This window comes from Varanus komodoensis, unplaced genomic scaffold (genome assembly GCF_004798865.1).
Source record: "Varanus komodoensis strain SLA01 unplaced genomic scaffold, ASM479886v1 scaffold1, whole genome shotgun sequence".
NCBI lineage: Eukaryota > Metazoa > Chordata > Lepidosauria > Squamata > Varanidae > Varanus > Varanus komodoensis.
In genome coordinates this window covers 29285865-29299122 of record NW_025335268.1, presented here as the reverse complement: position 1 = coordinate 29299122, position 13258 = coordinate 29285865, and the positions used below count along the sequence as shown (strand labels likewise).

Here is a 13258-nt window from a genome sequence, read left to right as displayed (position 1 = left end):
TTTAGAAATATAGAAGATTGGATGCAATAGGAGTGTTTGCTGCCAGGTAAGATTCAGCTGTTTTGTACCTGGTCAATTTGTAGTCTTTGCTTTCTAAATGTGTTTTGTGTCAGTGTGAATGCAAAGTGAGAGTGTATTCCCCTCTGGCAGCAAGAGATCCCAAACCTTTAGAGGTATCTGGAGGGCAAGTACCTCTTTTTGAGATGCATCGTTTCCCAAGATTACCTGGCGTAACGAGTGAAACTATGAGTTGACCAGCATCTTCCTCCCTGTAGGCCAACTTGGCCTACTTCCCTATGCTTGCTTCATAATGTAAACTTTCGTGCAATTAAATTTAAACAGATGTAGTGCAAGATCTTTCAGCCATTCAAGCCTCTTAAGACTGACCTGCCAAAATATGTTACAGAGGAAAGTTGTGCATTGGCCAATCAAGGGGCAAAAGTGCTCTGAGAAGGCTTTTTCTTCTATCATCATTTCTTGATGCTCCAAAATGTTTCACATGTTTAACAAGAAATGCATAACTGAGTTTTCTCTCCCTGATGTCCTTTAAACCCATTAAAATGATCTAGGTTAGCAATCTACAATCAAAAAATGTGTAATCATGACTGATAAGTGCTTTATAGTCAGAACTACATTTGTACATTAGTACAAGTGTAGTACATTAGTACAATTTGGCAAGTATTTCCAGTAGTATTTACAGCATTGTCCTAGCTTAATGCTCTGAAGTGGTCACATTGTAAAGCCCTTTATCTTTGAAGAAATCCAAGTGCATCTCTGAATTCAGTTGGAACAATCACAAGAGTAGAGCAGAAGATAAGCAAATGAATTCTAGTAACTACATATCGACAAATTATTTCATTTTATGTCTGTCTTTTTATCTTCTAAAGATCTGAAGCTTATATAATACCTCTCCTCCCTGTAAGTAATAAGGTAAGTCTTATCCTCACAGCAACAACTCTGAGGAAGGTTGGACTAAAAGTCTGTGACTGGCCCCAAGTCACCCAGGGAGCTTTCTGGCAGGATTTTCAACATAATATTATTTGTTTAAGAACTATTACTATTAATTACAGTGTATTTGGGGTTTGGAGATCAATGTTATTTCAGCTGGTCTCTGGTACATTTTGTTGCTGTGATTTGAAGAATACTCACAGTACCATACTCATTCCTTCACAATACAAGTAGATGTGCGATCAATGCTAGCCCTGATTGGTCTAGGACAGAGTCTTTAGCCTTTATGGGTCATTGGCCACATTTGGATTTCTGAAGGTGTATTGTGGTTGCTCTCACAAAATGGCTGCTATGGAGGACTTGTCCATTCATAAAGTGGTGGCCATGGTGAGCATGGCAATCTCATTTCCCAGAAGGAAAAGTGATGCATCAAAGAGAAAAAAGTAACTTGACCCTGCTTTGTGCTCTGAATTTTTAATTTTTTTCTTATTGCTAAATAAACATCAGGAAGGGTAGAGAGCCCAGCAGGTGCTAGTGAGAGTACCTACAAATACCACCATTTATACACATATTAAATTAAACTACAGGGGGAGGAAGTAGCTTCACACACTCTTTCCCAAACCTACGTGGCTTTATTAGAACATCTCTACAGAGTTCCAGCACATACTGCCATATGGACTGAGAACTCTCTGCAGATTTTACGATGTTTGTCCTAGCATCAAGGGGAAGCAAGAGGTTGCGTACACACATATGTATAGTTTGTTCATTATCCCTACATTTAATGCCTGAAAAGAGTTCCAGTGACTTGACTGCTGCGGCAAATGAAGTGGATATTCAGAAGCATTTAGAACATACATTAGAGCATTCTGAGTGGGACCAAGTGGTTCTAAGTGCTGATACCTGGAAATAATGCATAATGGTTGAATAAAATAATTAGATAGGTGGTTGAATTTAGGACCCCCAAAAGAATTATTGCAGAACACTCCTGTTCTTTGTCATGCACAAAGGAACATGACTGGAGTAACCTAGTATGTGGGTGATGTAATAATACAAGGAAGCAAGGTTTAGGCACTGTAGAACATTTCAATCAAGGAGAGCCTCTATTGAAAAGATACCCTTTGTTGGAGCAAGGCTATCGTTGAAGGACTTGAGTGTCATTTCTCATAGCCAGCGCTTTTTTTGTCATAGAACGCACCGGAATGGAGTTCTAGCTCCTTTTTTTGACAGGTTTTCCAAGTTTTAAAAGTAACTTTTGAAAATTTGATGTTTGGTTCACGTGGATTTGAATTGCCCTGTCGAGTGTAGCAGGTCAGCGGCAAAATCATTACAATGGTGCATGCGGGCTGCTTGTGTGTCGAATCCGATGCATGCGTACTTCGTCCGCACTGGTTGTGATGGCGCTGCTCGGCTTGTGGCGCTGCTCGGCTTGTGATTAGTTGTGTGGTCGTGCGTTGAGTGCTTACTGTAGGTGGCAACCGTTGTTTCGTTACACAACTGACATGTGTGTGTGTACAGTGATTGACTACATGTGAAAGGTAAATAATTTCATGACTTCCGGCACCTTTTTTCTTACAAAAAAAGCATCGCTCATAGTAACCATTTCAATAAAGAAAGAGGGAGGGAGGGAGGGAGTCTAAACAATCACAACAACTTTAATGTACCTCTCAGAGTAAAAATGTTCCAATATTTAAACTATTCTGGCAACAGCCAGAATCCCTAAACTCCATATTTTTCCAGACTGACATTGACATCCATTAGTCATGTCAATGATATGAAGCAAAGATAACACCAGTGTGGTCAGAAGATAATCATGTGGAATTTTGAAACTCAGAATATAACATCAATATATGGTACACAAGGCATCCCTGGAGATGAGTGGGAATTTTGTTATGTCTGCATTTTGAAGCAGACTAAACCAAATTTACAAAAACTCTCCACAAAGACCAACCAGAAATCCACAGTTTTCTAGAACAGTAGGCTCAAAATTCCATCAGTTTTAAAAATGCACACAAATTGGACACAATTGGAACAATACATTACACATCACTTTATTCATGGTGGAATGTGCAAATTTCTAAAATCAGCACAAAACTTTGCACTTTTTGGAACATGTGCAAAGAAGAAATATGGAGTTATCTAAGGGGTGTTTATTTTTCCTCTTTTTTTTTTTTAAAAGACTCTTTTGCAAATACATACAGAAATGTGATGTACATTTTTTGTGTGTGCACGAATCTTGTAACCTGGTGAGAAACAGATTCAGCAAAATTACCTGTCCCTAGACAGCTAACTATGTCCTCCAAAAATACCTGAATCAGATTGGGAGTTCTGATCTGCAACCTTTTTATATGAATAAAAAGGACATGCCAGTTATTTTAATCCCTGGCTATTCATTCACGTAAAGGACATCTATAATTCTTCTTTAGTTCTTGAAAGCTACCATACATCTTGGCAAACTACTTTCTCTGGGGGGAAAATCCCCTTTAATTGCTAAAGCATTTCTGGAAAATATTCCAATAAAAAGGCAGCAAATAGCAATAGCATAATACTGATTGAAACTCCATTCCAAACTCATCTGTAACTATTATGATTGGAGACAGCATGCAAGAAAAAAGAGTATTCTTTAGGAAATAGTACTGCAAAAAGTGTTATCAATCAAACCATGGCCCATATACTGTGACTAGGAACATGAAGGCACTCAAACATACCCCATCTTTTTTGGAACAGGTCCTGTTAAATCAGATGAAGAACATCTATTGGACACCCACCCAGCATTAATTTTATTTTTAACAGGATGGAGAGCTCTCTAAGAGCCCATCATATTGTTAATAGTGGAGCCCTCCCTGCTGTGCCGACTTTCTCAAAACTTACTGAAATGTGGGGACAGCAAAGGGGCTGCAAGGAACCGACATCCATGGTAGACCTCAGGCTTGTGACTCCACACTCACATCTAGGGCCACTAAGGATTATGAGGAATGTAGTTCACATGGCCCCTGGTATCGGTGAATGCTGCCAAGAACTAGGAGTCCTGCCAGTTCTCCGTTTTGGAATGCTGGTAGAGGATGGTCCTGTATATTTGACTGCTTGTCCAGTCCAAGTGTGGCTCAGTGGCGCTTTGTGCCAACTGCACAACTGCTGTGTGATTCCATTAGCCATTCCACACCCAGCTCTTCCTACATCCTTGCCTAGAGTCTGCTGGAAGACCAGGGTCAATGAGACCAGGCAGCCAAATTCATGTCTGCTCAGCTCAGCTCAACTTAGTAGGGCAAGACTAATGCATTGTTCTGTCCTTTCCACATGTGCTTATGGTGAAATAGTTTGTTTTTTCTGCATTTGGAGTGGATGTGCAAAATAGAGGATGGCAGCCAGTTCCAGGCTGACCAGCACAGATTACAAGAGTTCAGCTTCTCTGTTTAATGACTTAGGTTCCACTTAAGACCTAGTTCCACAGGAGGATTCCTTTTGTGGAAGATACTTCCACCTCATTTGGGGGAGAGTCCCCTAATGGCACAGTTCATCCAATTCAGCAGGGTCCTCCAGCCCTCCATTAACACTTTCAGGGGATGGAGAAGCTCCAGTCTGCCTCTGGCAGAGTGCAAACACATCTAAAACTGGGTCCATTCCCAGAGGATTTTCTTCCTATGCATTTATCACATGTTAATAGACTGGATGGCCTGCCTGAATGCACTCTTATAGTCATTCTCATGTCTGCAAACCCCTTTGTGCAGTGATAAATACCCATTGGTCATAGAGAGAATCTACGGCATTGCTGAATCTGTGCATCTATTCAGAAACGCTACTCCAGATTCAGTCAAGAAATTGATCCATAGCACTGATGTTGACAAGAAATGAGGTGGTCTCTTGATCACATCAATACTTTTTAGAACAGAAAATACAGTCTACCATGAACCTCTCCAGCACAACCTCCATTGAGGTACATGGTGGGGAGTTGTGCGAGAGGATGATTGTTGTGGTACTGGCCATTCCTCACAGATCGAGTCCTGTTGTTATCAACAATGGCTGCTTAAGATGATCATAGAAAGGATGTTTGGCTTCAATTACAGAGACATTCTGAATGATGGGCATCTTGGGTTTTTGTGAATTCTTTTTAAAAATGAAGCTAGGCAAAAGTAAAGAGAACACTTTCAGTAAAGCCTTTTGACAGTTTATTGTCTATTGTTAAATGTATAAAAAGGAGAATTTGAATAAATGAGGGACATTAAATGGTGAAATTCTCTCCGTGCAAACAAATAAATAGTTATTTACAGTCTTTAGCAAAACAAAATGTAAGTCTTGTTGGTCTTTTGTTCATATACGTGTGCATATACACACATACACACACCCCTTGCCCTTCATGCACACACACACACGCATACTCTCAGGCCCTCTTCTCGCTCACACTCACACCAACACACATGCATGCACACACACACACAAAAGGAAATCATCATAAATAATTTACATTATATAGGCACTTATGATACAATCTAAATATTAACATCTTAGTCCCAGCACTGATGTCTTCTTTTTATTTGAAGGATATATAAGCATTATTACATGAATAAAATTTCCCTCACTTCTCTCTGGGACTCGGCACTACACTTTCAAAACATTAAACATACAAATTGCAAAAAACACCCCCAGCAAAAGAAAAGGGGAGAAAAGCCTCATAAAGAGAACTTTATGTTAACATGACTTTATGTTAATATGACAAAACTAAAATGTGCAATAAAGCCTGAAACACTGGATTCTTTATAAGCTATATAACATTCCACTCTATTTAAAAGCTTGATTGAAAACAGAGGAACTGACATTTGGCTCACTGTATCCTCAAACAAGGCAAGCGATTACTCCAGTCCAGCAGTCGGCTTTGGACGGTGCAGCCCAGATGCATGCGTGGAGAAGAAGCCCATCCTCCTGGATGCCTCATTCATTTTGTGCAGGGCAAGTGACAGCGCTGGTCTTGCATCCATTCACGTGCGCAAAGTTTCTCTGATCGTTCGTTCCTTTGAATGGAGCTGCCTGCATAAGGGTGGCTTCCATCGCCTCAGTCCTGTGAGGGACTTCGCTGTGTATGCATATCTCTGGTGGAGAGGGAATCTTGCATTCAGTTCCACGGCCTGATCTAGCTGCCCGGACCATGCATGTGAAGCAGAATTTACCAGCTGGATTCCCACCGAACAGCTGTTTGTTGCAGGGACCAGGTTCTGCCAGCTCCAAGCAAAGCACTGATTGGCAGGCTCAGCCAGACATGCCCAACCCATGCCACTGCGTGCGCATTCTGACACACTTGTGGCAGAGGGCATAGATGACTCAGGATGAAGGTGGTATTATTCGTCTCTTGTAAACCTGAATAAAGTTGCTTCAGCCAGCATACCTCATGGGCAACTTAAAAGAACAAAAGTATTAAATATGTGCATATTATGGTATAGCTAAATAATGGATGCATCCGGTTAGAATAAAAGGCTGACATAACTTTAGCACAGTTTTCTTTACAAGTCCTACATACAGCATGTTATAGGAACATACAAATACTGTGGGCAGTGGTAAATATCAAGGTTCCACTTATAAGGTCTCAATGGATGTTTAATTCAGAGCATTTTGATATTATTATAATATATAAATCACATATATAACCAAGTGCATTCAGATCTCCCAGCTGTACCATTAAAGGCATTTGGTAACCATCTTCTGTGAGGTCTTTGATTGCTCATACGCTCTTATGGCCTACTTTGAAATAAATTACTGGAGAACTTAGGCACACACTACAGTAATAAATAGCATCAATATTCTTATAACTGGAACCGTATCATGTTACCAGATTTTGGGCACGGTTGCATTGCTGCCATATCAGAAACCCAGATCAAGGTTTGGGGTATCAAAGTGCTTGCTGCAGCAGTGATGGGGAAATGGTGCACATGGCCAGGTAGTATTTTCGTGGAAGCTTCATGCGCACAGCCAGAGAGTGCTTCAGGAACAGCTGTTCCTCATGGCATTGCTTCTACTGCTAGTGCAAAGGGACATCTCCCCAGTGCTTACTTCCCTAGAGTAAGCTCCAAGGACTAACTTTACACTTTAGGTAACAGCCTCATTTGTGGTTTTTCTGCCTTACGTCTCCCAATTTAGACTAGTCAAATACTGTTGGTGTGAAAGGTGTGCCTAAATACACTGTGGACAAGCACCAAGCATTCTTCCTTCCATCCATCCATCCACAGTATATCATATGGGTGTATACATGGGGCAGAGGGGGAATTCGTCTTGAAAATGGGACAGTGGCAATGTGTAACCCACTTATGAAAGGTAGAGCAATTTACTGCAGAGCAGTCCTATTTAAAGTAAAAAGAACAGCTTTAGAGTATGTGCTGCTGGATAGTCTACCCGAGCTTTGCACAGTTCCGTTTCCTCTGCAGCAGAAACACAGGAAGCTGCCTTGCACTGAGGCAGTCCATTGGTCCATCTAACTAGCAGTACCTATTCATATTAGTAGTGGCTCTCCAGAGACTTTCCCAGTTCTGCCTGGATGGAGATAGCAGAAGCTTGGCCTGGGACTGCTTGTATGGAAAATATGTGCTCTGCCATCGTGCTACGGAGCTACAGTACTTCCACCAAGTGCTGTTACAACAACTACTGTGGAGGCATGGACATTTTTATTTTTAAATAAGGCCAGATTACAGGCATGGGTTTCCCCCACCCAACAACAGAATTATCTGCAAGATATTCGGTGTCTGCCATCTCCTTCTCCCAAGGTAGCCTCAGAAGAACCTGATGCTGGAATGGAGTCAGAGATATCCACATGCGGTAGATGGAATGACTAACATTCCTATATGTATTCCTCCACAAAAATAATTCCAAATTCACTCCTGAAGAATAGAAACAAAATTCAAATCTGAACATTCCTTCAGGGCTGTCCCACAGGAATCTAAGCTGTGGCTGAACTGTAATTGTTCATACTAGCGCCTGCTGAAGTCCGAGTATTCGTCACTGCAAGAGGGAGATTATTTTGATCATCGCATTTATGGTTCATCAAAACAGGTGTAAAGAATTGTTAGCATATTGAAGCTCACTGAACCATCTTCTTATCTGGCCTCTGTTAATTTTCCACGGCTTCATAATGAACAGGATACTCAGAATCAGATCATCTTTAATTTCACTAAAATGTGTCTCTCAGACACTGTTGTTACCAAGGCCTGGCCTGAACTGGGCAAGTAACGAGGTCATAAGAACTGATCTCACATATAACCACTTCCCCCACTCTCCTTGATGTTTTTCCTCACACCTCATGTTCCAACATATCGGTTCATATAAGTACATTAACTAATTACCCCTTTACACATTTTTATGTAAACGTCAATTTGCAAAAAAAATAAAAAACCAAAATAAAAAATCGAAGCAATGATCAAACATGCCTGCCAAGTTTTCCCTCCACACGGTAATCTACTTTTGCTCCAGCAGTGGGTTCAACGGTCACATTTAGGCCCTGTCAGTCCAAGCTGTTAGAAGGCACTTAAGGTATAGGATTGGAGTGTTCCCTCCTGGCAGCAGGGAGGTACAGGGTGAGGGGGACATGCCAGAAGGACAGCTGCAAAGAGAGTGAGGGATTTGGAGTACCAGGATGCACAGAGGTGTCTAGGTTGAACGGCATCTACAGTACTTTGCTGGCTACGCAGCAGCTTTAGCTCAGACATCTGCAACAGAGAGAAGCAGTTGGTTAGTACAACTGTGACTACAGCACAGAAAACATGGAAAATTAGAAAGTTACTTGTTTTGGGCATATTAATACATTTTGTTTTTTGACATGTTTTTACCCTGGCAGACTCAAAAAAGAAAACCTTCAATATAGAATAAACATGCACAATAATTAAAAAAACCCCAGTTTAAATCTAACATGGATTGTGTTCCTCCCTTTCATCAAACTATTCAGGGTTTTAAACATGAGTTTATTCCATTATCCTTTCTACAGTCCAATAATGCATATTTAGTTAAGGGCTCCCAAGGAAACTTCATGGCTACATAGGCCTCCCAACAAAGACATCTTACTCACACCAACACTCTACCTCTTGCTGGTCGTGAAAACCCAGTCCAGTAGACCTTATTAGTAGAGGTTATATTGCAGTGAATGATTTTGGGAAATATTTCCCTTTAGCCTGCCTTTATAGAGCTACAGTGACCTGAATCTCAATACACCTCATGAAACAGCATAAAGGCCTACATACGGTATCCATGTGTTTCTGCCTACAGCTCCCATCATCCTTCATCACTGCCTGTATTGTCTGAGATATATAAGCCAAAACGTTTGGCGGCCGTAAGGGGCCCACACTTGGCCTGAAGCTATTAGCACTCAGGCCAGCTATTTTCTTCCCCACAAGCTAGACAGTAACTCACATAAGCCGACTACAGAATGTGTACAGACTACAGAGAGTACAATGCCATGCTGCCAGCCTGGTGACTGCTGAGTGAAATCTTGCTCTATTGATGATGGCACATATGCAATTGCTTAGTTACTTTATTTGATTATGGGAACAGGGCTGTTTGCTTGAGCTTTCCATTGGATACAGCATTCCTAAGCACATCCATTCAGAAGTATGCACCACTGATTTCAGTGAGACTTGCTTCTAGCCACCAGCATTTAGAATTGCAGCCCAATTATCCTCTTTCACGTATTAAAAGACTTGGGGCAGCTGTAAGGTACATTTTTAATCATTAGGAATTAATAATGAAATTGGAGATTGCTCTCATTTAAAGGGCTCCTTCAAACATGCATCATCATTATCAGGTGTGAAGGAGCCATTCCAGATCTAACATTGCAAATCAAGGTTGCTGTCAACTGATGGTCCATCAAACACAGCAGAGTCAGCTTGGTAGTTCATCTGTGAACCCTCAAGTGTTTAGTAACCAAGTGAGCAACATGTGTGTATGAATTTTTGATCTACTGGAATCCTCTACATGATCTTGTGAAGCTGAATGTTTGAGAGTACGAAAATCAATGGTGGTAAAGATCAACTTACCTCTGCATTCATACTTGAGGTCAGAGAAGTATACCATCTCTTGTGAAAAGACAAACAGACCTAACCGTCCACCAGCGTAGGTCTTGTCATAGATTGGTCCGGAATCTGCCATGACTTGCTTCCCTTCATACACTAAAACCCTGTGAAGGAAGAACATCATTTAGATTTTATGAATTGCTTTATTTACCTCTCTAGCTGTAAGGAAAGTCCTTTTAAGAGAAAAATGGTGATGAATTCCAACACAAGTTTCTAAAGCACATGATTTTTAGCACTTGAACTGCTCCATGACTCCTTTTCCCATGAACCAAACTGGCCATCCATCTGCAGCTTTTTATGTTGCTGCTCCCTAAGCAAGTTTATGGCTCTGATATGGGGGTGGGACAACGAGAATCAACAGATGATGGAGGAAAGATGTATGTGTGGTGAAGAGAGCGAGAACATTAGTGCATGTGAGGGCATGAGAAAGGGAAAAATGGCACAGGGATGATCACCCCCAAGGGCAACATTCCATTGCCAGGGGGAGAAGGTTGTAGGCAGTGCACCTCCCCCTGTCAGTGACCATGGAGGACAAAAGAAGTTGCTTGTTGCATTGCTCTTGGGCAGTTCCTTTACCTGCCCCTTTCTCACCCTATTCACATGGGAGGGCAGAAATTGCACTCACCCTATGATGGGAACACATGGTGTGTAAACATGGGTTTTTAACTGGCATTTTATTCAGAAAATCTGCATGGGCAATTGTGTGAGTGACTGTGCATTTACATAGCAGTTAAGACTGCATTCCAGATGTTCTGATGGTAGCTGATATCACAGTTCTGAGGAAGTATTTAACATTTCTCTAATTCCTATTAATATTTTACTTCTGATAACCTGGGTGGGGACAGGGGCTCCTTTTTTTAAAATCCTCTTTTAAGCATTGTTTTGAATTCTGCCTTGTCTCCCAACTTCAGGGTTTTGTTTTTTCCAGAAAAACAGCCCCTTTCCAAGAGTTTGAGGAATTGTTTTTTATCTAATAAGAGCTTTGTTTATATGAGCCATTCAAAGGAAATTAAACACATCTGATGGGATGGAAAGCTGAGGAAAGGCAAACTATTCAGAATCCTCCCAAATCTTTCAGCAATACGAAGAAAAAGGCCTGCCATGAATGAAGTGACAACAATGGAATTTGCTTACAAGCCATTAAATAAAACCTCATTTATGATCGGTGGGAAAAGCAATACTGTATATTACAAGAAATGTCATACTTTATTAATCCTGTCTTAGGTCTGTGGATCAAATGCCACCTGTAGGCTGTGTAATCCTTCCAGCCGACATTTTTGGGGTCATGCCACAAGGTGCGCACCTATGGTAAAAGCAGAAACAGGAGAGAACTGGTAAATGATTTGCTGCAGCAAATGGGAAAGCTCTGTTGCCTGCGGCTTCTATTCTGTGGCTCGGGAGTGAGCCATTTTCCCTACCACTTTCAACTGCCTTTGCCAGCAGAGAGGGATAATGGGAGTTCTAGGCAAACCATCTGGAAGGCCATAAGTTGCCCACCCCGTTGTAAATCAGGAAATAAAAAGCCATTCAAAATGTGCAGCTCTTAATCTGTATGTCCTTAGGTCAATATGAGATACTCATTCTTCTGCAGCTTTATTAACCAGGCAAATGATACTCTGATAGATATGAGGGAGGGAGGCAGGGAGGGAGAGAATGATTGATTGTTGGGAACTCTTAGGAGATGCACTGTGTATTCCTTGAAGAACAGTATCATAACCCTTATAAGTCACACTTAGGCCACGTAAGACCTAAAGGGTAGGGATAGTACAACCAGGATTTGAGCCTGGCATTCCCTCAGCTAAGCTGAACATTTTGTGCATGGCCACAAACAAATTTTGAATCACTGGCTATATGTATAATAAAGGTAAAGGGTTTCCCCTTGATATTATAGTCCAGTCATGCCTGACTCTAGATGGCGGTGCTCATCTCCGTTTCCTAGCTGAGGGAGCCAGCGCTTGTCTGCAGACAGTCTCTGTGGTCATGTGGCCGGCATGACTAAACACCGAGGTACACAGAACGCTGTTACCTTCCCACCAAAGTGGTACCTGTTTATCTACTTGTATTTGCATGCTTTCGAACTGCAAGGTTGGCAGGAGCTGGGACGGAGCAATGGGAACTCACCCTGTTGTGCAGATTTGAACCGGCGACCTTTCGATCAACCAGCACAGCAGCATAGCAGTTTAACCCACTGTGCCACCTGCATCCCTCATATGTATAATACTTTGGCCCAATTTTGATGGATAATAGCTAAGCAAACTATGGTAACTGATGCCACCAGCTGACTTTAGGCAAGGGGATAATGTTGAGAGCACATTTCCTATGGGACTTAGCCATCTCTTACCTGTCCAGGTGTATTTCCTGTATGCCAAAGAGCATTTCTCAAATGTTCACCAGCGCCAGTTGTGGAATTCACTACTTTAAGTGATACCCCTGAGTACCCATAAGCTCTGGTGGGCTTATCCTCCCAATACGTCTGAGTCACTTGCTTCCACATCAGGACATAGAAACGACTGCTGGACTGGTAGCCAAAGACAAACCCAGCATAATCATCATCCCGGTCTGTGTTGACATAGAATGTTCCACTGAAGTCAACAGAACTGAATTCATCATAACCTGGAGCAGAAGGGGAAACATCCAGTATCACACAAGCAACTCAAGAGCATTTCAAAAGCAGAGTATAATATTGCATGGGGTCCAGTTGTTCAACCAAAGCACAGTCCAGGGTGTCATTGGATGCATGGAAGGTCTTGTGAATGGCTAAGTTAGTCCTCTAGATTGTGGTCAAAGCTTACAATTCTACGTGTATTGCACTCATCAGGAGAGCCTTTGCTAATGACTTTAGATTGATCCAATACTCACCGACAGCTATGCCAGGATCGGAGTTAGCAGTCTGTACCAGTTCTTTGCCCTGGTGACGAATAACCCAATTTGGGTCAATCTGAGCTGTTCCTTTAGGATCCAGGGGGACCATCTGGAACTTTCTGAAATCAGTTTCACTAATAGCATCATTTTCAGGACATACATCATGAATATCTGGAACTTTATCATTGTCAAAGTCATCTTTGCAGATATCACCTCGGCCATCACCTAAAAAGCATTTAAAAATGCACAAAATATAAAATAGTCTAACATTATGTTCACAAGGAGCTCTTTCTGCAGGAAGAAGCAGCATTGCCTAGAAAGGATTGTGGAATCATTCAGCAGTGACACAAACAATGGAAGTTCAGCAGTCATACCACACTCCTTAGAAACTGGAATCAAATGTTGCAGGT

At 41.6% G+C, this 13258-nt stretch overlaps 1 protein-coding gene across 1 annotated transcript in view; it reads right to left on the bottom strand.

Moving 5' to 3' along the window:
- Positions 1-7864: 7864 nt before the first annotated feature.
- Positions 7865-13258, bottom strand: part of THBS2 (thrombospondin 2) — a 40086-nt gene continuing 34692 nt past the window's right edge. The window contains exons 17-21 of the mRNA XM_044435478.1: positions 12846-13073; positions 12328-12599; positions 11192-11289; positions 9951-10090; positions 7865-7926 (exon numbers count right to left, since the gene is read on the bottom strand). Coding sequence (XP_044291413.1) covers positions 7865-7926; positions 9951-10090; positions 11192-11289; positions 12328-12599; positions 12846-13073 — 800 coding nt within the window. The remainder of the gene's footprint in view (positions 7927-9950; positions 10091-11191; positions 11290-12327; positions 12600-12845; positions 13074-13258) is intronic.